General features: G+C 38.9%; 1 protein-coding gene across 5 annotated transcripts; it reads right to left on the bottom strand.

The window, feature by feature from the left end:
- Positions 1-2,660: 2,660 nt before the first annotated feature.
- Positions 2,661-27,343, bottom strand: LOC128694726 (chaperone protein DnaJ). 5 transcript variants are annotated; one of them, XM_053784985.2, is made up of 4 exons: positions 27,226-27,336; positions 25,462-25,551; positions 24,177-24,386; positions 2,661-5,489 (listed from the first exon to the last, which is right to left on the bottom strand). In XM_053784985.2, the coding sequence occupies exons 3-4, from the start codon at positions 24,384-24,386 to the stop codon at positions 5,274-5,276; spliced, it is 426 nt and encodes a 141-aa protein (XP_053640960.1). In that variant the 5' UTR covers positions 25,462-25,551; positions 27,226-27,336; the 3' UTR covers positions 2,661-5,273. The 5 variants fall into 5 exon arrangements, with proteins under 5 accessions (XP_053640960.1, XP_069951784.1, XP_053640959.1 ...); XM_070095683.1 differs by lacking the exon at positions 27,226-27,336 and adding an exon at positions 27,137-27,154; XM_053784984.2 differs by lacking the exon at positions 25,462-25,551 and having other exon boundaries at positions 27,226-27,343.
- Positions 27,344-27,716: the final 373 nt, after the last annotated feature.

Here is a 27,716-nt window from a genome sequence, read left to right as displayed (position 1 = left end):
ACAGAGTAGGGGAGTTAGTAGATGGGGAGAGGGAGGTATTAGGTAGATGGCGAGAATATTTTGAGGAACTTTTAAATGTTGAGGAAGAAAGGGAGGCGGTAATTTCATGCACTGGCCAGGGAGGTATACCATCTTTTAGGAGTGAAGAAGAGCAGAATGTAAGTGTGGTGGAGGTACGTGAGGCATTACGTAGAATGAAAGGGGGTAAAGCAGCTGGAACTGATGGGATCATGACAGAAATGTTAAAAGCAGGGGGGGGGGGGGGATATAGTGTTGGAGTGGTTGGTACTTTTGTTTAATAAATGTATGAAAGAGGGGAAGGTACCTAGGGATTGGCAGAGAGCATGTCTAGTCCCTTTATATAAAGGGAAAGGGGACAAAAGAGATTGTAAAAATTATAGAGGAATAAGTTTGAGTATACCAGGAAAAGTATACGGTAGGGTTATAATTGAAAGAATTAGAGGCAAGACAGAATGTAGGATTGCGGATGAGCAGGGAGGCTTCAGAGTGGGTAGGGGATGTGTAGATCAAGTGTTTACATTGAAGCATATATGTGAACAGTATTTAGATAAAGGTAGGGAAGTTTTTATTGCATTTATGGATTTAGAAAAGGCATATGATAGAGTGGATAGAGGAGCAATGTGGCAGATGTTGCAAGTATATGGAATAGGTGGTAAGTTACTAAATGCGGTAAAGAGCTTTTATGAGGATAGTGAGGCTCAGGTTAGGGTATGTAGAAGAGAGGGAGAATACTTCCCAGTAAAAGTAGGTCTTAGACAGGGATGTGTAATGTCACCATGGCTGTTTAATATATTTATAGATGGGGTTGTAAAAGAAGTAAATGCTAGGGTGTTCGGGAGAGGGGTGGGATTAAATTATGGGGAATCAAATTCAAAATGGGAACTGACACAGTTACTTTTTGCTGATGATACTGTGCTTATGGGAGATTCTAAAGAAAAATTGCAAAGGTTAGTGGATGAGTTTGAGAATGTGTGTAAAGGCAGAAAGTTGAAAGTGAACAGAGAAAAGAGTAAGGTGATGAGGGTATCAAATGATTTAGATAAAGAAAAATTGGATATCAAATTGGGGAGGAGGAGTATGGAAGAAGTGAATGTTTTCAGATACTTGGGAGTTGACGTGTCGGCGGATGAGTTTATGAAGGATGAGGTTAATCATAGAATTGATGAGGGAAAAAAGGTGAGTGGTGCGTTGAGGTATATGTGGAGTCAAAAAACGTTATCTATGGAGGCAAAGAAGGGAATGTATGAAAGTATAGTAGTACCAACACTCTTATATGGATGTGAAGCTTGGGTGGTAAATGCAGCAGCGAGGAGACGGTTGGAGGCAGTGGAGATGTCCTGTCTAAGGGCAACGTGTGGTGTAAATATTATGCAGAAAATTCGTAGTGTGGAAATTAGGAGAAGGTGTGGAGTTAATAAAAGCATTAGTCAGAGGGCAGAAGAGGGGTTGAGGTGGTTTGGTCATTTAGAGAGAATGGATCGAAGTAGAATGACATGGAAAGCATATAAATCTATAGGGGAAGGAAGGAGGGGGTAGGGGTCGTTCTCGAAAGGGTTGGAAAGAGGGGGTAAAGGAGGTTTTGTGGGCAAGGGGCCTGGACTTCCAGCAAGCGTGCATGAGCGTGTTAGATAGGAGTGAATGGAGACGAATGATACTTGGGACCTGACGATCTGTTGGAGTGCGAGCAGGGTAATATTTAGTGAAGGGATTCAGGGAAACCGGTTATTTTCATATAGTCGGACTTGAGTCCTGGAAATGGGAAGTACAATGCCTGCACTTTAAAGGAGGGGTTTGGGATATTGGCAGTTTGGAGGGATATGTTGTGTATCTTTATACGTATACGTTTCTAAACTGTTGTATTCTGAGCACCTCTGCAAAAGCAGTGATAATGTGCGAGTGTGGTGAAAGTGTTGAATGATGATGAAAGTATTTTCTTTTTGGGGATTTTCTTTCTTTTTTTGGGTCACCCTGCCTCGGTGGGAGACGGCCGACTTGTTGGGGGGGGGGGGGGAATTCTTCCAATGTAAACAGTTGCCCAAGCTCTTAGCTACTCTCAGAAATAATTTCCTCCACTTGGACAGGAAAATTTCCAGCAGTATCATGACAGGCAGATGAACTTTCCCCACAAAATTGTATACTATGCAGATGACTATGCACTTGAAACTTAAACCATCCAGAACTAAATGAACACTTACATAGGCTAACTGCCCTGCTCACACTATTTTATAGCACAATTTGGTTTTCCCCTCTGATCATAAGGGTATTAAGTGAAGCAACTTGCTAGTTTTCTGCTCAATCCACACATTTAATTAAATTTCAGTCTTATTCACCTGTACTGATCTTTTGACAATCTTTTCAATAAGCCATACTCTTCCCCAAACTTGACAGTGTGAACAACCCTGATAACCTCTGAAATTTCAACTTTTCACTGTGAAAATTAATAATGTCTCCCATCACTAGTCACAATGCCATGCTGCTGTTTTGTCTTGTTTCAAGTGATCAAAGTTTTTAACCAATTAGAGCATATTCAGGTTTGGAGATTTTCCTCACTGCCAAATTAAAGTAGTATAGGGAGTTCTTTCAAGGTACAAAACTTTCCAAGATACAGACAATATGGGCTATTTGAGAAAGAAAAAGTATTGTGTTTTGATGCTCTATTTGTTACTTAGCATTCATAGTTAACAACAGCAGCAAAATTTAAAACATAATTCAACATTCTTAAGAAAGCTTTAAAAGTGCCAAGATTATAATTTGACCATAAAGGGCTCAGTATATAGCTATATCAGGACAAGAAGGAAATAAAGTGATCAACATTAAATCATGTTCACAAGTAAAGAATTGTGACCTATGTAAATATAGCACAAAAATAAGCAATGAAACATTTATTATAACATGATAAAATGGGAAGTGTATGCACAAAAACATACGACACCTCAGGTCTCTACATTACACAATGCACTGGAGTGATTTATTATGCAATGCTATGAAGCTAATTATTCAGTATATATGCTTGGTTATGTAGTACAGCAACAGTAATACACTACAGACCAAAATAAAAGTGTCAATATTAGCTAGTGGCAGCCTACCAGAGACTGCAGGAAAAGATTAAATATCTTGTGAACAAACATGAGTTTCTTGAGGCTATGACAGCAAAGTTACAGAAATACTAAGGCATGACTAACTATAATTAACATCTGGGCCATCGATTTATAGCATTCATATACTTTTTCAAAAATTTACCTATACACATATTCATTCTATCATCAGCACTTTTTTTTTTTTTTTTTACAAAGATGTTCACATAATTGTCCATGAATTATATCAATTACCATACTATTATCTAGCATTTACTCAGATTCCTTTCTTTAATAGATATCATCCTATATGATACAAATATGATCCACTGAAAAATTCTATACCGAATACAGCTCCAACAGTATTTTTGGTTCTAGATTGGAAAATGGCAATGTGCAATATCCATATAATGAAACACAAATTAAGTGACCCAAACATTAAATTTTGGATGGAAGTCACAATAATTTAGAAAAAAAAAAAAAAATATGTAGAAAACAAATGTAATTTTCAAAGAAATAAAAAGTATACAATACATGTAATTTAAATTTTACAATGAAATGAACGAGAAATAAAAACAGTAGCAGATCTCAATTCATAATCATACCAACCTTTGCTTTAGAGGTTTCTTTACTTGTGGAAAGTCAAAAGTAAATATCTGGTCTAGGCTGTACTTAGCTGCACATGTGTAGGTTTTGTTTAGAGTACCATTATAGTATTTGCCATTAGGACTTTTAGCCATTCTGTCATTAGTAGCATTAAATCTAATATTCTGCTGAGAACAGTTACTGGTGTATTTCTGTGACCCAGCCATGTTTGACGAAGCATGTGCACAGGATGTACCGTCGTCTATTTTGCCAATTTTATCACTGTTAATATGAGCTAAAGGTTGACTCTGATGGTGAAACGTCACTTTATCAGTAAAAATTAAACTAGACTTCGCATACTGAGGCACTGAAAGTGATTTTCTACTTAACTCCAATTTGTCACTAGTACTGACATGCTGAGAGCATAAACTGGCATCACAAATGTCTGGTGTATGTTTTGTGCTCACTTTATCATGTCCTGTGGTAATCATTTCTCTGCCACTACATTCACCACTCAGTTGGAGATTAGCAATTTTTCCTTCGTTATGAGAGTTGCATTGGTTCTTTTCACTGACAAGCAGAGACTTCCTTGGGCTGTAATTTATAGTTTCAAAGCCACATTGAATATTCAGAGTTCCTGTAGCAGAATACCTTGTAGGACTATGTGATGAAAAACTTAGTTTCTTACGAGAACTTTTTAAATAGTCTTTCATCGAGTGTTGGTGTCTTTTTTCCCATGGCATCAATGTCAAAACAGATCTCGTTCTTCTCCCAAGAGCACTTCTTACCAAACTTGCCTTTGAGGAACTCTTTAAAGTTCTTCGCTCCATCTTTTTAGCATATACTGAATCTCACCAGTTACCAAATAAAATGTAAAAATTGGTTTCAAGGCTTTATAATTACTTCAGTCTTCCATCTCCCCTTTAAAATTATATGGTATATAGTGAACAAATAGGAGATAATTCACTAAGATACAAAACAAAATGTATTTCTATTTAAGTCTTGCAGAAAACAAAATATCACAGTAAGATGAGAAAGTCACAAACACTGAGCAGGTGTGTTATGCAAACTACGACTGTACTATGTTGTTGTTGTTGTTACTTCATGCAATCTTCCGTGTGAAAAAATTCATGATTATGTTATTAGGGCATGTTAAAAATTACATGATAATAACAATGAACAAATCTTTATACACTCCAATAACCCAGGAGCTGTAGACAACTGATAGAAATGCATAGGAAATTGGATGTGAAGTTCAAAATAAAATATGAATGACTTTCCTTTGCTTCCAGTAGTGATTTTATGTAGCTGTCACATATCTTCAGAGCCAACATCTAAATGTTATCATGATCTGAAGAAACAAACATTACAAATGTGTATAACTAATAGCATATTCTAACCATAATAAAGTTTATGCCATCCATTTCCAAAAAAAGAAAAAAATCTGAAAATAGCTTTAGAAATATTCAAAAACAATCAATCACTCACTCATTTCATTTCCCTAAAAATGCATATTTGATTTTAAGTTTTTTTTTTTTATCAGACAGGAAGTGGTCAAAAAGCTTCACAACAGGCACCGTGTTAATTTCTCTATCAAGTGTTTTCATCACAATTGAGTAAAACCAAAATACTTAGAGAACAATTGTCACAAGCAACTACAACTTCCTTCTCTGTTGAATTTCTTGCATCCTGGGCAGCCAGAGTGTAGTGACCTCCACACCGACACGTATGAAGGTAAACGCCTTCTTCTCTATCTCGTTCCAGGTCTTCAAGAAATAACTCCTCGCTTACAGGAAACTCTTGATAAAGCTAGAAAAACCAAAGGAACAATTTAAAAGGTATGATTACCACATTAAAAATGGTCTGAAGATGTGGTACAAAATGGCTCCTGGGGCTAAAAAATATCAACTGCAAAGAAAGGCTAAAAGCATTAGATACGTTTTCACTAGCTAACAGAGGAGACATGATAACCACATAGGACATTATAAAATATACGACAGATTTGATAAGGATAATTTCCTAATACCAATAATAAGAAGCCACAACAAATAAAACTAAAAAACTTAAAACAAAGTGATGAAAAGATTATAACCATTTGAAACTGAACAATAGAGGCCTCACACTAGAAATTAATACCTCTTTGGTAATCCTCATGTTTAACCCCTTGACTGTCGCGTTCGTATATATACGTCATGGGAGATACCGTGTTTGATGTATCTATACGCATAAATTCTAGCAGCTTCAAATCAAGCGGGAGAGGGCTGGTAGGCCTACGTGAGAGAGAATGGGTCTCAGTGGTGGGTGTGCACCCTGTGAAAAAAATCTGGGACTCAGCGGTGCATTGTGGGAACGCCATCTTGGTAGTCCATTTTCACCATGCCTCGCGGTAAGAAGTTCCTCACTCCTCGGCGGATTGCAGGTCTTTTATTCCCAAGTGATAGCTCAAACAGTGATAAAAGTGTCAGTGAAAGTGAATTCCCTGGTTTTGAAGCGGGTGTGACCGAAAAATGTGCCCAGGATAACAGTGATGAAAACCCAGATGACCCACAACCTTCCACCTCTGGTGCTGGGCCGGTTCGTTCATGTTCACCTGTACCAGGACGAAAGAGGAAACTATTTGCCCGTGTACAAGACTCAGATGTGAGCAGTGCAAGTGATAGTGATAGTGATTTCAAGGTTATTGAAAGCAGTTCTAGTTGTGACAGCGAGGGTGAATATTCCCCAGTGAAGCGGCAGTATATACGACGTCGCATGCGGTCTGGTAGTGTGCCATATGCTCTTCCAAGAGGAAGGAGTACATCTCAGAGCACATCCTGTGGCCCTACACCACGACCTGATAGTGAAGATGACGATATTGTTACGATGGGTATCAATGATGCAAGTGAGGCAGCAGGTGGCGGTGGTGATAGTGGCACGAGTCATGTGACACCAGCAGCGGGCCACGCTACTACCTGCGATGCTGACTCTGCACAACTACAACCAGCCTCACCCGACCCCACACTCCCACAACAACCACAACCTGCACAACCACATTACAATATCCAGAACCCACCAGCTGACCGCATGGGATTGGCAGCAAGATGAAGAGTTTGTTCCCAATCCCCATGGCTTTGATGGAGGACAAAGTGGAATACGGCCATCATGTACACTTGGGAACAATCCCACTGAACTGCAATGCTTTCAATTGTTCTTCGATGAACCCATGATGGACATTATTGTCAGGGAAAGCAATACATACTATGAGTACACCATGGCAAACACTATTCTGTCACCAAGATCACGCCTACACAAGTGGAAGGACACAACTGTGGCAGAGATGTATCTGTTCTTTGCCACAATAATGCTTATGCCACATGTGTATAAGCAGTGTCAACACATACTGGGCGACAAACCGCCTGATTTCAACCCCTGCTTTCAGTGACATTATACCAGTGAATAGATTTGTGTTACTGTTACGTATGTTACACTTTTCAGACAAAACAAGGCCTGACAGAAGCGACAGGTTATATAAGATCAGACGTGTTTATGTACCTGAAACAAAAGTGCTGTATGCATTTTTATCCCTTCAGGAAGCTTGTTATTGATGAGTCTTTGATTTTGTTCAAAGGAGGACTCATTCAAACAGTATATACCAAGCAAGAGGAAATGCTTTGGTATAAAGTTATTTGTTCTGTGTGATTGCAAAACTGGTCTGGTTTTGGATATAATTGTGTACACTGGCGGTAAAACATTGGAAGATTGGAAGATACCAGAAAGTTACTGGGTATCTCTGGTGATGTGGTTAGAACAATGATGGAGCCATATCTTGGTAAGGGGCATATTTTATATACTGACAACTGGTACACAAGCCCTATACTCAGTGATTTCTTGCGAGTGAACATGACAGATGTGTGTGGCACAGTGCGTGGAAATCATAAACATATGCCTAGGTTCGATGCTGGTAGTCGTAGAGGTGAAGTGCAGGTGTTTGCTGCCAATGACATCATGGCATTTCGGTGGCATGACAAACGTGATGTCACACTGCTGACATCAGTTCACCGACACGAAATGGTAGACACTGGCAAGCAGAATAGAGAGACCAATCAACCCATTGTAAAACTGCAACTGTGATCGATTACAACCTCAATATGCGCTTAGTGGACAAATGTGACATGCAGATTGGGTTTGCTGTGTTCGCAAGAGTTATAAGTGGTACATAAAACTTTTCATCTTCTTGACATTTCCATGCTGAATGCTTATAATATGTATAAGTTGAAGACAAAGAAGAAACCCAAATATGGTGAATTTTGTTTGTCAGTCATCAGACAAATAATATTCAAGTACCAAGGAACAACACCTGCAATAGACCAGCGCCCACGAAATTATTAACACATGTCCTCTCGTCTGAGGCCTGGTGATCACTACCCCATACCACTGCCTGCTACTACTGCCAAGAAAAATGCTCAGAAGAGGCGTTTTGTCTGTGGACATACCAAAAAACGCCCACAAAAACGCAGAGACACTCGTTTTGTGTGTGAGGAGTGTAAGACACCATTCTGCTTATACCAATGTTTCAAAGAATTCCACAAGCTGCAGCACTTCTAGAAAAGTGTCCAGTGATTGTACATATGTATATATATTATAGAACAATCGTAATAAACATTTTTTTACATTGTTTGTGTAAACAAGTTTTAGCAACATTATAATGATACGAGTGTTTTTGCTATATGAGTGTATATTTGAACATTGCACAATAATTTGGTCTCGCAGGCCACAAAAGTTATGTGAAAAAAATAAAAGTGAAAAAAACAAGAAACCATCGAATACAAGTAAATCAAAGTTTACCGGGTGAGTGGCAGTCACCGCTGTTGCCGTTCACAGATCAATTTCAGCAAACTTCACGGCTCTATATCTCGGTAAGTACTGATGGGAAAATTTTTTTTTTTGGATTAAAACAATCAGAAAAATAATCTCATTTTCATAAAAAAAAAAATTTGTTTTTTTCGAATATTTTGAGACACCAGGAGACACTTCAGGATTGGGCCTTTCGACAGTCAAAGGGTTAAAGAATCTGTACAGAAAGGACTTCAATAAAGGAGATCAAAACCTGGAATAGTCTGTACTTAAAAGTTGACAGCAACCACCCAGGGAAGTACTACCGTCCTGCCAGATGACTGTGAAACAAAAACCTGTAACTGTTTTGCATGATGGTAGGATTGCTGGTTTCTTTTTCTGTCTCATAAACACGCTAAGATAACAGGGATATCTTGCTACTCCTACTTACACTTTGGTCACACTTCACAGACACGCACATGCATATATATATATACATACATCTAGGTTTTTCTCCTTTTTCTAAATAGCTCTTGTTCTTTTTTTATTTCTTCTATTGTCCATGGGGAAGTGGAAAAGAATCTTTCCTCCGTAAGCCATGCGTGTCGTATGAGGCGACTAAAATGCCGGGAGCAATGGGCTAGTAACCCCTTCTCCTGTATACAATTACTAAAAAAGAGAAGAAGAAAAACTTTATAAAACTGGGTTGCTTAAATGTGCGTGGATGTAGTGCGGATGACAAGAAACAGATGATTGCTGATGTTATGAATGAAAAGAAGTTGGATGTCCTGGCCCTAAGCGAAACAAAGCTGAAGGGGGTAGGAGAGTTTCAGTGGGGGGAAATAAATGGGATTAAATCTGGAGTATCTGAGAGAGTTAGAGCAAAGGAAGGGGTAGCAGTAATGTTAAATGATCAGTTATGGAAGGAGAAAAGAGAATATGAATGTGTAAATTCAAGAATTATGTGGATTAAAGTAAAGGTTGGATGCGAGAAGTGGGTCATAATAAGCGTGTATGCACCTGGAGAAGAGAGGAATGCAGAGGAGAGAGAGAGATTTTGGGAGATGTTAAGTGAATGTATAGGAGCATTTGAACCAAGTGAGAGAGTAATTGTGGTAGGGGACTTGAATGCTAAAGTAGGAGAAACTTTTAGAGAGGGTGTGGTAGGTAAGTTTGGGGTGCCAGGTGTAAATGATAATGGGAGCCCTTTGATTGAACTTTGTATAGAAAGGGGTTTAGTTATAGGTAATACATATTTTAAGAAAAAGAGGATAAATAAGTATACACGATATGATGTAGGGCGAAATGACAGTAGTTTGTTGGATTATGTATTGGTAGATAAAAGACTGTTGAGTAGACTTCAGGATGTACATGTTTATAGAGGGGCCACAGATATATCAGATCACTTTCTAGTTGTAGCTACACTGAGAGTAAAAGGTAGATGGGATACAAGGAGAATAGAAGCATCAGGGAAGAGAGAGGTGAAGGTTTATAAACTAAAAGAGGAGGCAGTTAGGGTAAGATATAAACAGCTATTGGAGGATAGATGGGCTAATGAGAGCATAGGCAATGGGGTCGAAGAGGTATGGGGTAGGTTTAAAAATGTAGTGTTAGAGTGCTCAGCAGAAGTTTGTGGTTACAGGAAAGTGGGTGCAGGAGGGAAGAGGAGCGATTGGTGGAATGATGATGTAAAGAGAGTAGTAAGGGAGAAAAAGTTAGCATATGAGAAGTTTTTACAAAGTAGAAGTGATGCAAGGAGGGAAGAGTATATGGAGAAAAAGAGAGAAGTTAAGAGAGTGGTGAAGCAATGTAAAAAGAGAGCAAATGAGAGAGTGGGTGAGATGTTATCAACAAATTTTGTTGAAAATAAGAAAAAGTTTTGGAGTGAGATTAACAAGTTAAGAAAGCCTAGAGAACAAATGGATTTGTCAGTTAAAAATAGGAGAGGAGAGTTATTAAATGGAGAGTTAGAGGTATTGGGAAGATGGAAGGAATATTTTGAGGAATTGTTAAATGTTGATGAAGATAGGGAAGCTGTGATTTCGTGTATAGGGCAAGGAGGAATAACATCTTGTAGGAGTGAGGAAGAGCCAGTTGTGAGTGTGGGGGAAGTTCGTGAGGCAGTAGGTAAAATGAAAGGGGGTAAGGCAGCCGGGATTGATGGGATAAAGATAGAAATGTTAAAAGCAGGTGGGGATATAGTTTTGGAGTGGTTGGTGCAATTATTTAATAAATGTATGGAAGAGGGTAAGGTACCTAGGGATTGGCAGAGAGCATGCATAGTTCCTTTGTATAAAGGCAAAGGGGATAAAAGAGAGTGCAAAAATTATAGGGGGATAAGTCTGTTGAGTGTACCTGGTAAAGTGTATGGTAGAGTTATAATTGAAAGAATTAAGAGTAAGACGGAGAATAGGATAGCAGATGAACAAGGAGGCTTTAGGAAAGGTAGGGGGTGTGTGGACCAGGTGTTTACAGTGAAACATATAAGTGAACAGTATTTGGATAAGGCTAAAGAGGTGTTTGTGGCATTTATGGATTTGGAAAAGGCGTATGACAGGGTGGATAGGGGGGCAATGTGGCAGATGTTGCAAGTGTATGGTGTAGGAGGTAGGTTACTGAAAGCAGTGAAGAGTTTTTACGAGGATAGTGAGGCTCAAGTTAGAGTATGTAGGAAAGAGGGAAATTTTTTCCCAGTAAAAGTAGGCCTTAGACAAGGATGTGTGATGTCACCGTGGTTGTTTAATATATTTATAGATGGGGTTGTAAGAGAAGTAAATGCGAGGGTCTTGGCAAGAGGCGTGGAGTTAAAAGATAAAGAATCACACACAAAGTGGGAGTTGTCACAGCTGCTCTTTGCTGATGACACTGTGCTCTTGGGAGATTCTGAAGAGAAGTTGCAGAGATTGGTGGATGAATTTGGTAGGGTGTGCAAAAGAAGGAAATTAAAGGTGAATACAGGAAAGAGTAAGGTTATGAGGATAACAAAAAGATTAGGTGATGAAAGATTGAATATCAGATTGGAGGGAGAGAGTATGGAGGAGGTGAACGTATTCAGATATTTGGGAGTGGACGTGTCAGCGGATGGGTCTATGAAAGATGAGGTGAATCATAGAATTGATGAGGGAAAAAGAGTGAGTGGTGCACTTAGGAGTCTGTGGAGACAAAGAACTTTGTCCTTGGAGGCAAAGAGGGGAATGTATGAGAGTATAGTTTTACCAACGCTCTTATATGGGTGTGAAGCGTGGGTGATGAATGTTGCAGCGAGGAGAAGGCTGGAGGCAGTGGAGATGTCATGTCTGAGGGCAATGTGTGGTGTGAATATAATGCAGAGAATTCGTAGTTTGGAAGTTAGGAGGAGGTGCGGGATTACCAAAACTGTTGTCCAGAGGGCTGAGGAAGGGTTGTTGAGGTGGTTCGGACATGTAGAGAGAATGGAGCGAAACAGAATGACTTCAAGAGTGTATCAGTCTGTAGTGGAAGGAAGGCGGGGTAGGGGTCGGCCTAGGAAGGGTTGGAGGGAGGGGGTAAAGGAGGTTTTGTGTGCGAGGGGCTTGGACTTCCAGCAGGCATGCGTGAGCGTGTTTGATAGGAGTGAATGGAGACAAATGGTTTTTAATACTTGACGTGCTGTTGGAGTGTGAGCAAAGTAACATTTATGAAGGGATTCAGGGAAACCGGCAGGCCGGACTTGAGTCCTGGAGATGGGAAGTACAGTGCCTGCACTCTGAAGGAGGGGTGTTAATGTTGCAGTTTAAAAACTGTAGTGTAAAGCACCCTTCTGGCAAGACAGTGATGGAGTGAATGATGGTGAAAGTTTTTCTTTTTCGGGCCACCCTGCCTTGGTGGGAATCGGCCGGTGTGATAATATAATATAATATAAAAAAATAAAACAGAAGAATGAAGCGCACATTAAAATTTTCAACGTACATTTCTGCACTGTGCGCATCTACTCAAGGTGTACATCAGTCTGGCTATTACTCCCAATCCTTCACTATTAATATATATCACACTCGCTGTGCTAACCTTAACTAACCCTTTGACTGTCGCAACCCCCAATCCTGAGGCGTCTCCTGGTGTCGCAAAATTTAAAAAAAAAAATTATTTTTTCTTATGAAATGATAGAGAATCTTTTTCCGATTGTAATGACACCAAAAAAAAACGAAATTTGATGGAAAACCGACGGAATTATGCCCTCGCGAAGTTAGCGACCTTGGCGCTGTTTACAAATCGGCGATTTCGCCCACTTTGAGCCCTATTTTCGGCTAATTCCTTTGTTCCAGTCGCCCAAACTCATAGCTATTTCTTAAGAACTCCATTTTTTCTATCGATTGAGTACAAGAAACTGCCCATTTACCGATTTCAACTATCTAATAATGTGGTCAGAAATTTGCAATTTGGCCAATTTCACGAAAACTAAAAAATATGACAATTTCAAACTAAGGTCCAGAATGAACAATGCAGACATTCCTGGCTCTAAAATAACATTTTCTTTGCTCATCAGTCATGTCTCCAGGCCCCTCTGATATTACTCTTGCTTTCTATTTTGAATTTTTATTCAAACAAAAAATAGAAGACTTACTATTATGCAGACTACTGCAATACTGTAATAATTGTATAAATAACATCAACCCATTCATGACTGCATATTAGAATGGCTAGTTGGACATTTATTGGACAATGACATCATTTGTTTACTTTTGAACATTGGCAAAAATCAAACATTTCCCATACTTTGAGCTCCATTTCTAGGTTCTTTTTATAGTAAAATCAATCAAAATCACATCTATTTCAATAATATGTTTTCCATTCTATCCAATGAGGCCAAGCAAACGAGAATACAACCATAAATACTATACGAAAATAGACCACAAAGTCGGCATTTTAATTAAAAAAAATCGATCCGAGTTTTTTTTTCTCATTATGCACTGCGTGCTCCAGGATTTTTTTTTTATATGGTGCACACTGACCACACAGACCCATTCTCTCACATGTGGGCCTACCAGCTTTCTCCTGCTTGATTTGAAGCTGCTAGAATTTATGAGTACATATACGTCAAACACGGTACCTCATAAGACGTACATATACGGCCGCGACAGTCAAAGGGTTAAATCTGAATTTATCTTTTTATTAGCTCTAACACGGCATGACAAAGCAGTATAACTGATGTTATCTAACATGCAATCGAGTTTTTTACGAAAGTACTGTAAATGCCTTCAAGGGGGCCACTTTAATGCTGGTGATGGGCTTTTGATTCAAAGAACTGGAGCTACCCTTCCCTTCCTTTGATTTAACTATTACTTCCCATTCCCCAGGGTGCTGTAAGACTCCTAGTTTTACAACTAACTTCCTGTGGTTTATAACACTATACAAGGTCAAAATGAGATATACCCTCTAACTCTTTGTTCAGCAAATGCCTGTATACATGTACAACCCCTTTTCTATTAAATAATAAATTCTTTAAAAAAATTAAAATAAGTGATTGCCTCGTTTCATAATTCTATGCCAGTGGCAAGCCGTGAAAAAAATAGTACATATAAGCATATGACAAGTTTTTTTTTGTGATGAAGCCGATTTGTTTTTTTCAACAAACCAGCTGTATGCCATCAAGGCAGGGTGGCCAAAAAGAAAAACTAGTTTTTTATAAATTTAGCAATTATACAGAAGGGGTTACTAGCCCCATGCTCCTTAAAGCTGAATTATAAAATGGTCAGCAACTTTGCTGTGAAATTTTGGCTTACTCTGAAGACTGCAATAATTTTTTAAAATTGATTAGAAGAACCTTTCTTGACCCTGAGAATTTCTGGAGTAAATTTTAATCTGTTTCAGAGCAGAAAAGCTGCCATGTACAGAGCCAGTCATTAACTGAACCACTGAAATCAGTCTTTTAGCTTTATAAAATCTTTTTTTTTTCATCAAACTGGCCATATCCCACAGAAGCAGGGTGACCTTAAAAAAACAAAAATTTCTCTTAACTTTAGTAATGTATACAGCATACGGGGTTACTAGCCCCTTGCTCCCAAAATTTGTTCTAGTTTTATTTTTGAAATACACCTACCATCCGACTTACGACCGAGTTCGGTTCCGAGAAACCGGTCGTAAGTCGAAATGGTCGTAAGTCGAACTTTACTACTGAATATCAACAAAACATTTTTGTAATGACTATTTTATTGTTTTATTTTGGTATTTCATGTTTTACTTTACTTCTTATGTTGTTAGTACAGTGGACCCTCGACCAGCGATATTAATCTGTTCCTGAGAGCTCATCGTTAGTCAGAATTATCGTTAGTCAAGTTAATTTTCCCCATAAGAAATAATGGAAATCAAATTAATCCGTGCAAGACACCCAAAAGTATGAAAAAAAAAAATTTTACCACATGAAATATTAATTTTAATGCACACAAACTGAAGATTACATGCACAGTTACATGACACTTACCTTTATTGAAGATCTGGTGATGATTGATGGGATGGGAGGAGGGGAGAGGTGTTAGTGTTTAGAAGGGGAATCCCCTTCCACTAGCACTTGAGGCAGCAAGTCTTTTTCTGGGGTTACTTCCCTTGTTCTTTTAATGCCACTAGGACCAGCTTCAGAGTCACTGGACTTCTGTCGCACAACATATCTGTCCATAGAGGCCTGTACCTCTCGTTCCTTTATGACTTTCCTAAAGTGGTTCACAACAGTGTCAGTGTAATAGTCACCAGCACAGCTTGCAGTAGCTGTGTCAGGGTGATTTCCATCAAAAAAGGTTTGCACTTCAAGCCACTTTCCACACATTTCCTTTATCTTAGAAGTAGGCAACTTCTTCAATTTCTCTCTCCCCTCCTCCGAAGCAGTTTCCTCAGGTCTGCACTCTTGCTGTTCAAGATGATCTAGCAGCTCATCAGTGGTTAGTTCTTCACTGTCCTCCACCACCAACTCTTCCACATCCTCCCCACTAACCTCCAACCCCAAGGACTTCCCCAATGCCACAATGGATTCCTCAACTGGCATAGGATTCTCAGGGTTAACCTCAAACCCTTCAAAATCCCTTTTGTCTACACATTCTGGCCACAGTTTTTTCCAAGCAGAGTTCAATGTCCTCTTAGTCACTTCCTCCCAAGCCTTACCTATAATGTTTACACAATTGAGGATGGTAAAATGATCTTTCCAAAACTCTCTTAGTTGAGTTTCTGAGGTCACTACAAAGCACCTTTCAAACATAGCTTTTGTGTACAGTTTCTTGAAGTTGGAAATACAGTGGACCCCCGGTTAACGATTTTAATCCGTGCAAGAGGGCTCATCGTTATGCGAAATAATCGTTATGCGAATGAATTTTCCCCATAAGAAATAATGGAAATAAAATTAATCCGTGCAAGACGCCCAAAAGTATGAAAAAAATTTTTTTTTACCACATGAAATGTTAATTTTAATACACACAAACTGAAAAAGGCATGCACAATTACATGACACTTACTTTTATTGAAGATCTGGTGATGATTGATGGGATGGGAGGAGGGGAGAGCATTATCTTCTTACTGTTTAGAAGGGGAATCCCCTTCCATTAGGACTTGAGGTAGCAAGTCCTTTTCTGGGGTTACTTCCCTTCTTCTTTTAATGCCACTAGGACCAGCTTGAGAGTCACTGGACCTCTGTCGCACAACAAATCTGTCCATAGAGCTCTGTACCTCCCGTTCCTTCAAGACTTTCCTAAAATGGGCCATAACATTGTCATTGAAATAGTCACAAGCACGGCTTGCAACAGCTGTGTCAGGGTGATTTTCATCTATAAAGGTTTGCAGTTCAACCCACTCTGCACACATTTCCTTAATCTTTGAAGTAGGCACAATGGATTCCACAACTGGCATAGGCTTCTCAGGGTTAGCCCCAAACCCTTCAAAATCTTTCTTAATTTCCATACTAATTCTCACCCTTTTTACCACAGGGTTGGCACTAGAAGCTTTCTTGGGGCCCATGGTCACTTATTTTCCAGAAACAGCACCGAAAATACTGTAATAATACGAAATATTCCGAGTGTATGCTTGGATGTTACCGCGGAGGCTGGCTGGTAAACAATGGGACGGAGCGGCACATGTGAGGCTGGCTGAGGGCACATTGGACGCGTCTCGGACGAAAATCGGTATGCGGGTTTTTAATCGGTATGCGCGGCAAAAATTTTGCGATAAAAGTAATCGTTATGCGGAAAAATCGCTATGCGATGCCATCGTTATGCGGGGGTCCACTGTAACCTGCTGGTCCATGGGCTGCAGGAGAGGAGTGGTATTAGGAGGCAAAAACTTCCCCTTAATGAAGCTCATATCCCTAGAAAGTCACTCTGCCAAGTCTGAAGGATGACCAGGAGCATTGTCTAATACCAGGAGGCACTTAAGGTCTAATTTCTTTTCAATTAGGTAATTTTTCACATTGGGGGCAAATGCATGATGTAACCAGTCATAGAAAAAGTCCCTAGTGACCCATGCCTTACTGTTTGCCCTCCACAGCACACACAAATTAGCCTTGAGGACATTGTTTTTCCTGAACACTCTGGGAGTTCCAGAGTGATACACCAATAAAGGCTTCACTTTGCAATCACCACTAGCATTGGCACACAACAGAGTAAGCCTGTCTTTCATAGGCTTATGTCCTGGGAGTGCCTTTTCCTCCTGAGTAATGTACGTCCTGCTTGGCATTTTCTTCCAAAACAGGCCTGTTTTGTCACAAACACTTGTTCAGGTTTCAGTCCTTCACTGTCTATGTACTCCTTGAAGTCCTGCACATATTTTTCAGCCAATTTGTGGTCCGAACTGGCAGCCTCACCATGCCTTATCACACTATGAATGCCACTACGCTTCTTAAATCTCTCAAACCAACCTTTGCTGGCCTTAAATTCACTCACATCACTAGTTGCTGGCATTTTTCTAATTAAATCGTCATGCAACTTCCTAGCCTTTTCACATATGATCGCTTGAGAGATGCTGTCTCCTGCTATCTGTTTCTCGTTTATCCACACCAATAAAAGTTTTTCAACATCTTCTATCACTTGAGATCTCAGTTTCGAAAACATAGTTGCACCTTTGGCAAGAACAGCTTTCTTGATTGCCGTTTTCTTGCCCACAATAGTAGCAATGGTTGATTGGGGTTTATTATACAACCTGACCAGCTCAGAGATACACACTCCACTTTCATATTTATCAATGATCTCTTCCTTCATCTCCATAGTAATTCTCACCCTTTTTGCTGTAGGGTTGGCACTAGAAGCTTTCTTGGGGCCCATGGTGACTTATTTTGCAGGTGCAATCACTAAAAAGGCTGTGATAATATGAAATGTTCCAGTTGTATGTTTGGAAGCGACCGCGGTGGCTGGCTGGCTTGTAAACACTGGCACCAAAGGGACAAGTGAGGCGCGCTCAGGCCAAAGTGGACGCGTATGGTACGGAATGAATAGCGCTGGTCGGGTTTTTAAGCGCTAGTCGAGGCAAAATTTTTGCGTTAAAATGTATCGCTAGTCAGATTTATCGTTAATCGATGCCATCGTTGGTCGAGGGTCCACTGTACTGTATTTTATACTGTAAGGTTTAGGATAAACACTGTACAACAAAAATAGTTCTTTATTTCCCAGAAATTTGGCATAAAAAACATGGTCGTAAGTCAAGTGGTCGTAAGTCGAGCAGGTTGTAAGTCGGATGGTAGGTGTATTTTCACAAGTAAACACTTAATTTCTGATTTCACTGACAATACGTATATGTATCTGTTACACTATCCACAGAATTATGGATAGTGTATAAGATATAAAAATATTAATGAATCCAAATATGCTAATATATCCTGACTACAACCACCCAGGAAGGTACTACCGTCCTGCCAAGCGAGTATAAAACGAAAGCCTGTAATTGTTTTACATGATGGTAGAATTGCTGGTGCCCTCTTTTCTGTTTCACAAACATGCAAGCTTTCAGGCAAGTCTTGCTACTTCTACTTACACTTAGGTCACACTGCGCATACATGTACAAGCATATATATACATACCCCTCTGGGTTTTCTTCTATTTTGTTTCTAGTTCTTGTTCTTGTCTATTTCCTCTTATCTCCATGGAGAAGTGGAACAGAATTCTTCCTCCGTAAGCCATGCGTGTCATAAGAGGAGACTAAAATGCCGGGAGCAAGGGGCTAGTAACACCTTCTCCTGTATATATTATTAAATTTAAAAAGCAAAACTTTCGTTCTTCCTTTTGGGCCACCCCACCTCAATGGGATATGGCTGGTGCATTGAAAGAAGAAATATCCTAAGTATCAAGTAACATTTCTGATAGAGCCAAACCGTAGGGACAGTAGGGGAATGGGGAGACCATCAGGAGTATGCTGTGCTTCTCGTGCCCAAATCTGTATACAGTGGACCCCCGGTATTCGATGGCATCGGTATTCGATAAATCCGGTATTCGATACATTATATCGCAAAAAAATTTCCTCGGTATTCGATACGATTCGTATGAGACGTGTCCACGTGTGGCCTGAACTGCCCCGTGTGTGCCAGTGTTTACAAGCCAGCCAGTGTGCGTGCATCTAAGGATACATTCGGTAAATTCCATATTATCTATATTACCACTGTGTTTGGTGCTTGTTTCTGCAAAGTATGTCACCATGGGCCCCAAGAAAGCTTCTAGTGCCAACCCTTCAAGAAAAGAGTCACTAATGACTTATGAAATGAAGAAAGAGATAATGGCAAAGTACGAAAGTGGAGTGCGTGTGTCTGAGCTGGTTAGGTTGTATAATAAACCCCAATCAACCATCTCTACTATAGTGACCAGGAAAACGGCAATCAAGGAAGCTGTTCTTGCAAAAGGTGCAACTGTGATTACGAAACAGCGACCGCAAGTGTTAGAAAATACCGAGAGATTATTATTGGTGTGGATAAATGAAAAACAGATAGCATCTCTCAAGCGATCATTTGTGAAAAGGCTAGGTAGTTGCATGACGATTTGGTAAAGAAATTGCCTGCAAATAGTGGTGATGCGAGTGAATTTAAGGCCAGCAAAGGTTAGTTTGAAAGATTTAAGAATCATAGTGGCATACATAGTGTGATTAGGCATGGTGAGGCTGCCAGTTCAGACCAAAAAGCAGCTGAAAAATATGTGAAGGAATTCAAGGATTACATAGACAGTGAAGGACTGAAACCTGAACAAGTGTTTAATTGCAACGAAACAGGCCTGTTTTGGAAGAAAATGCCAAGAAGGACCTACATTACTGAGGAGGAAAAGGCACTCCCAGGACATAAGCCTATGAAAGACAGGCTTACTCTGTTGATGTGTGCCAATGCTAGTGGTGATTGCAAAGTGAAGCCTTTATTGGTGTATCACTCTGAAACTCCCAGAGTGTTCAGGAAAAAAATGTCCTCAAGGCTAATTTGTGTGTGCTGTGGAGGGCAAACAGTAAGGCATGGGTCACTAGGGACTTTTTCTATGACTGGTTACACCAAGCATTTGCCCCCACTGAAAAATTACCTAACTGAAAAGAAATTAGACCTTAAGTGCCTCCTGGTATTAGACAATGCCCCTGGTCATCCTACAGACTTGTCAGAGCAACTTTCTGGGGACATGAGCTTCATTAAGGTCAAGTTTTTGCCTCCTAATACCACTCCTCTGATGCAGCCCATGGACCAGCAGGTCATTTCCAACTTGGAGAAACTGTACACAAAAGCTATGTTTCAAAAGTGCTTTATAGTGACCACAGAAACTCAACTGACTCTAAAAGAGTTTTGGAAGGATCGCTTTAATATCCTCAATTGTATAAACCTGATAGGTACAGCTTGGGAGGGAGTGACTAAGAGGACCTTGAACTCTGCTTGGAAAAAAACTGGCCAGAATGTGTAGACAAAAGGGATTTTGAAGGATTTGAGGCTAACCCTGAGAATCCTATGCCAGTTGAGGAATCCATTGTGGCATTGGGGAAGTCCTTGGGGTTGGAGGTTAGTGGGGAGGATGTGGAAGAGTTGGTGGAGGAGGACAGTGAAGAACTAACCACTGATGAGCTGCTAGATCATCTTGAACAGCAAGAGGGCAGACCTGAGGAAACTGCTTCGGAGGAGGGGATAGAGAAATTGAAGAAGTTGCCTACTTCAAAGATTAAGGAAATGTGTGCAATGTGGCTTAAAGTGCAAACCTTTTTTGATGACAATCACCCTAACACAGCTATTGCAAGCCGTGCTGGTGACTATTACATTAACAATGTTGTGAAACTCTTTAGGGATGTCATAAAGGAACGGGAGGTACAGGCCACTATGGACAGATATGTTGTGCGACAGAAATCCAGTGACTCTGAAGCTGGTCCTAGTGGCATTAAAAGAAGAAGGGAAGTAACCCCGGAAAAGGACTTGCTACCTCAAGTCCTAATGGAAGGGGATTCCCCTTCTAAACACTAACACCTCTCCCTTCCTCCCATCCCATCAATCACCAGATCTTCATTAAAGGTAAGTGTCAATTATTTTATTGTTATTATTCTATTGCATTAAACTTAATATTCCATGTAGTAAAATTTTTTTTTTCATACTTTTGGGTGTCTTGCATGGATTAATTTGATTTCCATTATTTCTTATGAAGAAAATTGATTCGGTTTTCGATATTATCGGTATTCGATGAGCTCTCAGGAACGGATTAATATCAAATACCGGGGGTCCACTGTACCTGGAATATACCTGGAGAGGGTTTTGGGGGTCAATGCCCCCACAGCTCAGTCTGATAATGACAAAAAAAAAATAATTTAGGGGAAATTCCAACAGCAGAATGCTCTTCACAACAAAGACAACATAATGAACTAACGGGGAGGCCATTGTCCGTTAAATAAGAACATTAACCCTTTGGGGGTCGCCAGGCCCTCTCAAAATTATTTTTTCTTCTGAAAAGATAGAGAATCTTTTCCCGATCATAATGACACCGAAAGTATGAAATTTGATGGAAAACTTACGGAATTATGCTCTCGCGAAGTTAGTGGTCTCGAAGATGTTCACGCATTGGCAATTTTGCCCACTTTAAGCCCTATTTTCGGCCAATTCCAGTGTACTAGTTGACAAAAATCATAACGATTTCGCTAGAACTCCGTTTTTTCTATCGAATGAGTAAAAGAATGCACCCATTTACCGATTTCTACTACCCAATAAAGTGGTCAGAATTTAGCAATTTTGCCAATTTCACACAAATTTCAAAAGACGCCAATTTCCAAATAAGGTCCAGAATAAACAAGAAAGACATTCCTGGCACTAAAATAACATTTCCTCTGTTCATTAGTCACATCCCCAGGCCCCTCTTACATTTCTTTTGCTTTCCACTTTGATTTTCTCTCACAAAAAAAAAAAGATTTACTGTTATGCAGACTACTGCATTAGTGTAGAATTGGTATAAATAATATCGGCGCACTTGTGAAAGAATATTAGACTCACCAGTTGACGTGTACTGGAAGCTTGGCATGATTTGTTTACTTTTGAACTTCGGTAAAAATCGAACATTTCTGCTACTTTGAGCTCAATTTCAAGGTACTTTTCATTGTAAAACCAGTCAGAATCATCTCAATTTCTGTAATAGTACGTCTTCCATTCTATACAATGAATCCAGGAAAACTAGAATACAACAATAAATACCATACGAAAATACAGTGCAAAGTCGCTGTTTTAAACCAAAAACACGGTCAAAGTTTTTTTTTTCTCATTACGCACTGTGTGCTGCAGGATTTTTTTTTATACTGTGCACACTGACCACAGACCCATTCTTTCATATGTAGACCTACCAGCTTTCTCTTGCTAATTTGAGGGCGCTAGAATTTATGCGTACTAGTACGTCAAAAACCCTGGTGCGTAAGCTGTACTAGTATGGCCGAAATCCCGAAAGGGCTAAAAAAGAATAACAAAAAATGCACTAAAATACTCTACTGTATACTTAAGACAGTACTGACAAAACTGTTTATTGTTGTACCGCAATAAACACTGAAAATAAAGGAGTTATAAATACAATTTAACCCTTTGACTGTCGCAAGCCCATTTCTGAAACTGTCATTCTAGGTCGCAAAACATTAAAAAAAAAATTATTTTCTTACCAAAATGTTAGGATTATTTTACTGAGCATTTTAAGCCTAATTTCTTTTTTTTTTTCCCCATCAGTACTTACCGAGATACAGAGGTACAAAGTTGGCAGAAAATGAGCCGCGTATGGCAACAGCGGCGAATGCCTCTCACCCGGTATTCTTTTATTTACTCCAATTCGAAGGGTTCTTGTATTTTCCAATATTTTTCTTTTCTAAGTAACACATGTGGCCTGTGAGACCAAAGTGAGGTGCAATGCTCAAATATACACTCATTGTTTACAACACAATAACTGCACAAACATTATCACTATTAGATCATTTATAAAACTTTTTTACACAAACAATACAAAACATTGTTTATTACTATTGTTCTATAATATATATACATATGTACAGTCACTGAACACTTTCCTAGAACGAGAAAAAAATAGAAGATTTACTGTTATGCAATATTGTAATAATTGTATAAATAATATCAGCACATTTGTGAACATATATTAGACCCACCAGCAGGCGTGTATTAGACTTGTGAACATCAGCAAAAATTTAACATTTCTGCTACTTTGAGCTGTTTCAAGCCATTTCCAGTACTAAAACCAATAAAAATCATCTCTATTTCTGTAATATGTCTTCCATTCTATCAAATGAGACCAAGAAATCACAAATACTTAAAACTATAAAAAAAAACATACGAAAAAACACTGCAGTCACTGTTTTAATCGAAAATTACGGTCTCAGTTTTTTTTCTCTCATTATGCACTGTGCTGCAGGATTTGTTTTATGTGGTGCACATACCACATATGTATATGTATTCTCTCGTATCAGGCCAAAATTTAACGCTCACAGCTTATCAGTGAGCTGAGCTCATGATGTAGATCTACGGTTTGGCCCCTCAACGTAAAGCTGTAGATCTACGGCACGGACCCTCAAGGGGTTAAATTCACTTAGACAAAAATAAAAGCAAAATGCTATGCACAATTACCAGTAAATACTGTCTTAATTAAACAAAGATATGACAATTTTGAAGTGAAGAATTTTAAAGGGTAAGCAACTTTCCTTGCTTCTTAGGAATATGAGCCACTAATAAGTACATGTTAATAAGCATTTATAATAAACATTTACATTTAACTCCACGGCAAAGTGGAAAAGAATTTTTCCTCTGCAAGCCATGTGTGTCTAAGAGGCAATTAAAACACCAGGAGCAAGGGGCTAGTAACCCCTTCTGTATAAATTATTAAATTTAAAAAGAAAAACTTTAATTTTTCTTTCTAGGTCACCCTGACTGTGGGATATGGCCAGTTAAAAAAAATACATTTAAATCAGTCTTAACATTTACAATGTTGTACTGTAATCAAGAACTAACATTTGCATAAAGGTATGGAGATGTAATAAAATCTGAATTACCATTACTCAATCAATTTTTAAAAAATAATCGACTATAAATTATATTTTTCGGCTCTCAAGTACAATATACAGTATAAATTTCATCTAAATCAAATGGAATCATTTGTAAATATCTCTGTAATAAATCATTTCTATAATTTTAAAAATGACCTTCTGTAACTTTCACAAACTTATAAATTTAAAATAAGATGGTTTAATTATTAGTAACATTCTAACGTTTATGACCATAACACTAACCTTTTCACGCTTCAACTGATCATCATATTCTCTACGTTTTTGAGTGTCCCCAAGAATATGCCAGGCTTCCGTAACTTTCAAAAATTTATCCTTGGCACCTTCCACACCAGACTTGTCTGGATGATACTGCCGTGCTAATTCTTGGTACTGGCGGCGAATTTCAGTTTCACTAGCATCTTGTCTCACACCCAGGACATCATACAAAGTCATCTGCAAGAATGTACAGTCCCTAATGATATGGGTAAGTACTGTAATTACTATTATGGTACTACCTTCAGGTCAGATGTTTTGTAGTCACAGGAGTATCGATTCACTCATTAGGTGTCCACCTTCCTTTCCATATACTGTAATGCTATTAGGTTACTTCAATTTCTGTTTTCAAAAATCAAAGTAACAAATTATACAAGAAATAAAAGCAAACTTTGAAAACAAGTTTGTGGAAGTTAATAAATGAACTAAACCCAGATATAGTAAAAATTCCTAATCTCAGTTTATCCTATAGTATGTCTTTCTTTTTACCACAAGCTATTTCTCACCATAATTACCAATCATGTTTTATAAAACTTAGAAAAATTAATTAGTCAACTAAGGTTTATTCCAGTATGATATAACTGATAATTTTATTATTGCAGTGAAAACTAGAGCTAATACGACAGTACAGGGCAATCAAAATGAGAGTAACAAAGAACTAGAGTGAAGAAAGACTAATATTTAATATGCACAGTGACCAGCAACCAGCCAGGGAGATATTACCGTGATGTCATGCGAGTGTGAAATGGAACCCTATTTTGTACTGACAGGATTGCTGGTCTTATCTTTCCATCCCAAACATGCAAGGTGGGAAAAATCTTACGAACATCAACTTGCACTCGCAAATCTCTGAGCTTTTATTTCCTGTTACCTAGTCTTTATTTTATTAATATTATCTATTTAGTTAATGAGGCCTAATGAGGGATTATAAACTGTGCAAATAATGACAAATGAAAGATTCTTGATAACACACCACCAATAAACAAGATTACGATAAATAGAACTGAATCACAGATGGATCAAGACATTAGATTTGAGTCTGTTACAAGGTAGAGGAAAATGGGTGTGACATGTATGCCGATGTGAAAGCTTTTGAGGGAACACTGAATAAATGTGTTTGTGGAGCAGGTCACTGAAGGTAATTTATCACTTTCTCTGCTGTAAAGAACTTTCATCCAACAAGGAAAGCAATTCATAGATCCCTGTGGAATGAACACAGTGTAGCACTAAATCTGCCGAGTTATCTGAAGGTTACCTGAATATGATTTTAGGGGGTCACCATCTTCATAGCCAAGTCCCAGACCAGGCCTCCTAGTTTATGGCCTGATCAACCAGGGTGCAGGTGCTTGTTGCATGCAATCCAATGTATGTACCACAACCCAACAGATCCAGGGCCAAAAAAAATTTAATATTTTCAATAAAAATCTTAAAATAACAGTTTGCACATGAAATACTTGTACATGAAATTCTATGGTATACACAGGTTGTATGCATTGTAAAATTTAATGTCGAGTCCTGCCAAGTAGATGATTTTACTCCGATTATTAACCCAGAGAGTTAGTAACCAAGGATAGCCCAATAGCCAGTTTGTTATTGAGAACCGTCTTATTTTCATTGGGGTTCTAAAATCCTAGGAGATTCATTGGCGACTTGCCATTCAATGGATTTTCAGTTGTTGCCCGGAAATTATAATGGAGACCCAGTATTCACTGGGGACATTGTAGTTTCAGGTAACTTAGTAGAGGCTGGTGATTTATTGGTTACTGATGGAGCTTGGAGCTGTTGTCATTCTGACAAAGTGGATTAGACCTCCTGGGGACACTACTTTTAAAAAAATACAAGCCATGATGTCTACCTCTACAAAAACTGACTGAAGGCACTGAATGTGCACTCTGTGGAAAGGCATAGAGTTACGGGGGATTTTTGACTGAAATGTACAACAGGAATAAAGAGGATATAAAAAAAAAAAAGTGTTGAAAATATCTAAACCAAGTCAAGACTTGTAGCAATTTAAGTTAGAAAAATTCAGATTTAGAAAGAATATAAAGGAGTACTTTTTTAGCAATAAAGTTTTAAACGAGTGTAACAAACTTGTAGTTAGTGTCATTGGGCATGTAAGTCGAATAGTTAAATGGGTGTGAGTCAGGCCTGCCTAGCATGGGATAATAGGTCTATTGAAGTGTTCCTTTATTCCTATGTTCTCTTCCCAGGGATGTGACCCACACCAGCAGCCTAACACCCGGGTACCTACTTACTGCTAGGTGAACAGAGGCAGCATGTGTAAGGAAACATGCTCAATGCTTTACCCCATACCAGAGGAAACACTGATCCCTTAGTGTCTGAGCTGAAGATGCTATTAACCCAGTCATTAACTACAGCCATTTATCTTGTGTCAAGGTGCAGCACTCTTCACACATTTAACCATGCAGAAAGGTCAGGGATCACTACCAAGGTATCCCACAAGAGCAAAGTTGTACGATTTTCAAGGACCCCCAATGATAATAAGTCACTGTCTTTTTTGGGTTATCCTAAGTAATTTACACTATGTATTATAATTGTACTTGTGTATACCTCTGACTAAATAAACTTACCAACCACTTCACGGACTGTGTTTCGAGCAATAGTTGCACTTGCTGTTTTCACTGCTAACTTATACATGTTAATAACCATAAGAAAGTAATAAATATCCTCAGTGTCACGATAAAATTAACCAATCATCATATTAGGCTTAAACTACCAAGCCATCTGTTCTATTACTAATGACAGCATTGAGAACCTTTAATAAAAGAAGCAAGTATTAAACTCATGTATTCCAGTTATCGTTTTCACCGGTGGTAAATGGATAAAATAAACAAGACAAAAAAATTTTTTAAGAAATCGGCAGCAGCCGCCTTCATTAAATATCCAGCCATACCCTCCCTAGCGAGCACCTTTCACCCCCTGGAAACAGGCGAAACTTAGCCCCCTTGAGAGCAGCAGCAGCACCTAGCAGGTGAGCAGAGCAGCAGTGTGGAGTTACCGTAGAGGAGTGAGAGGTGGAGTGGTAAGGGGAGCAATAATGACTGCTGGTTACTGATGGAGGATTCACTCGACCTCTTTGTTTACGTCTCGGCCATCTCTACACTGCTGCCACACTTGTCTCCCAACACACCCTTCCTTAACACACCTCTATATTACCCAGTAATTAACTATCAATAAACCACAGTCGGGATTTAATACTACATTATTCGCATATTTTAATTTTAAAGGCAAAGTGTTTGTTTTACGGTTAAAAATCAAGTTAAAATACCCATGAGTAACAACTTACCTGGTACACTGCAGGTGTGTAACCGTTTTCTTTTGAAATACAGAATAACTAAATTATCTATCTTATCCCAATAGATTTATTTCTTATATACTGAAAATTTCGTAGTTTAAAGCCAAAGGAAGATTTTCATGGGTTAAAGATGACGTGGCACATAATATAGATGGAAGAGAGGGTGTCCACGAGCTGCTCCTCAACAAGTAAAG

Source organism: Cherax quadricarinatus, chromosome 51 (assembly GCF_038502225.1).
Source record: "Cherax quadricarinatus isolate ZL_2023a chromosome 51, ASM3850222v1, whole genome shotgun sequence".
Lineage (NCBI taxonomy): Eukaryota > Metazoa > Arthropoda > Malacostraca > Decapoda > Parastacidae > Cherax > Cherax quadricarinatus.
This window is presented reverse-complemented; position numbering and strand designations above follow the sequence as displayed.

Coding starts and splice junctions, on each gene's coding strand:
- LOC128694726 (XM_053784984.2), bottom strand. CDS start 24,386: ATGACTTTGTATGATGTCCTGGGTGTGAGACAAGATGCTAGTGAAACT. Junction 5,490..24,176: donor ATCAGTTGAAGCGTGAAAAG/GTTAGTGTTATG, acceptor TGGTTTTTCTAG/CTTTATCAAGAGTTTCCTGT.